We start from the raw sequence: 1,648 nt of genomic DNA, 5'->3' as shown, positions 1-1,648 counted from the left end.
CCCCGGAGGACGCGGGGCCCTCTCCGGTGAGGCCGGGCGCGACTCCCGGGGGCCGGGCGGGAGCCCAGCGGGACGGCGGGGTTGCAGGGCTTTGGGTTCGTTCCCGTCCGTACTCAGCGCCCGCGGGAGGCGGGGCTGCGGGACGGACAGCTCGCGTTTCCCTGAATCCACAGGCAAACGAGCGGGAATCTGTTTGCCATAGATCCTTGGCTTCCAATTAGCATAGGTCGACTTCCTGTTAGCACACGTTGTTTATGTAAATGGACGTATGTAAATGAGGGGGACGTATGTAAATGAGGAGGGCCCCTAGCCGGGTGCGTCTTTTACATAAGATACGTAGGCAAATAAGGAGAGGTGCAATTAACATCCGTCCCTTCCCAGCGTTGACGTATGCAAATGAGCGCTGTCTTCTCTGGGCCGGGGCAGACCGTGCAGCTGGCGGGGCGGGCAGCCTTCGGCGGGGCTGACCCCTGTCCCACCCCGCAGCTGCACCCCACGATCAAGGCCTTCCTGTGCGGCTCCGTCAGCGGCACCTGCTCCGCGCTGCTCCTGCAGCCGCTGGACCTGCTGAAGACGCGACTGCAGACGCCGCCGCAGCTCGCCCACCCCGGGTAGGCCCCGCCCACCCCGGGTAGGCCCCGCCCACCCCGGCCGGCCACGCCCACCCCGGGTAGGCCCCGCCCACCCCGGCCGGCCACGCCCCTGGGAGCCCCGGCCCCATCCTTGTTTTAGGATTTATTTTACGTATATAAGTTTATAATGAATATGTACTGAACGCTCATGTCTGCTAGGTACATTATGTGCTTACATGCACTAGCGTTTATACCACACGTACCATGTGGAATACACGTCCTGTACGCAAGAACACGACGTATAGACCTGCGCATAAATACGCCTGTTGCGTAGTACACAGTACACAGCACGGTTATGCGTCCTGTGTGTACGATCTTGCCACCTAGGTGGCCATATACGATCAACCACATACATCTTCTACTGCATACTTCTTAACGTATTCCATGTTAGTTAACCCATACGAGCAATTGACGCAGTTGCGCCTTTGAAATGATACGATTATGTAATTTACGATTATAGTCATCCGTTTCACACACCTATGCAAGCGTCACACGGAGATCGGGGGTCTCACGGGCTGGCCTTGCAGGGCGATCCTCCGCGGGGGGGGGGCGCGGGGTTCTCCTGGGGACTGCGCGGCCCTGACCGCCCGCCGTGTCCGCCCGCAGGTGCCGGCGCGCGGGGATGCTGGCCGTGTGCGTGGACGTGGTGCGTGCTGAGCGCCTGCGCGGCCTGTGGAGAGGCCTGGCCCCGGTGAGCCGCCGCCCGCCTCCTCCCTCTCCCCCCCCTTCCTGCTCCCCCCTCCTCTCTGGGCTGGCGGGCGTTCCTCTGCCTGGCCCCGGCCCCGCCTCACCCTCCTCACCCGCGCGGTGACCCCCGGTGTCTCCCCAGTCGGTGCTGCGGTGCGTGCCCGGCGTGGGCATCTACTTCTGTGCCCTGCACTCCCTGGAGCGGCGGCTGCGCGGCCCGCCCTCCCCGCTGCAGGCGCTGCTGCTGGGCGCCAGCGCGCGCGCCCTGGCCGGCCTGTGCACCCTGCCGATCACCGTGGTCAAGACCCGCTTCGAGGTGAGCCGGGGCC

The 1,648-nt window shown here is 64.3% G+C and overlaps 1 protein-coding gene across 1 annotated transcript in view; it reads left to right on the top strand.

The window, feature by feature from the left end:
• Positions 1 to 713: 713 nt before the first annotated feature.
• Positions 714 to 1,648, top strand: part of Slc25a38 (solute carrier family 25, member 38) — a 2,567-nt gene continuing 1,632 nt past the window's right edge. The window contains exons 1-2 of the mRNA XM_013030246.1: positions 714 to 1,323; positions 1,462 to 1,635. Of these exons, the coding sequence (XP_012885700.1) occupies positions 1,255 to 1,323; positions 1,462 to 1,635 (243 nt within the window). The 5' untranslated portion in view covers positions 714 to 1,254. The remainder of the gene's footprint in view (positions 1,324 to 1,461; positions 1,636 to 1,648) is intronic.

The sequence above is a fragment of the Dipodomys ordii genome, unplaced genomic scaffold (genome assembly GCF_000151885.1).
Source record: "Dipodomys ordii isolate 6190 unplaced genomic scaffold, Dord_2.0 Scaffold128, whole genome shotgun sequence".
NCBI lineage: Eukaryota > Metazoa > Chordata > Mammalia > Rodentia > Heteromyidae > Dipodomys > Dipodomys ordii.
Note: the sequence above shows the minus strand (reverse complement) of the source record. Positions and strands in the feature narration are given on the sequence as shown.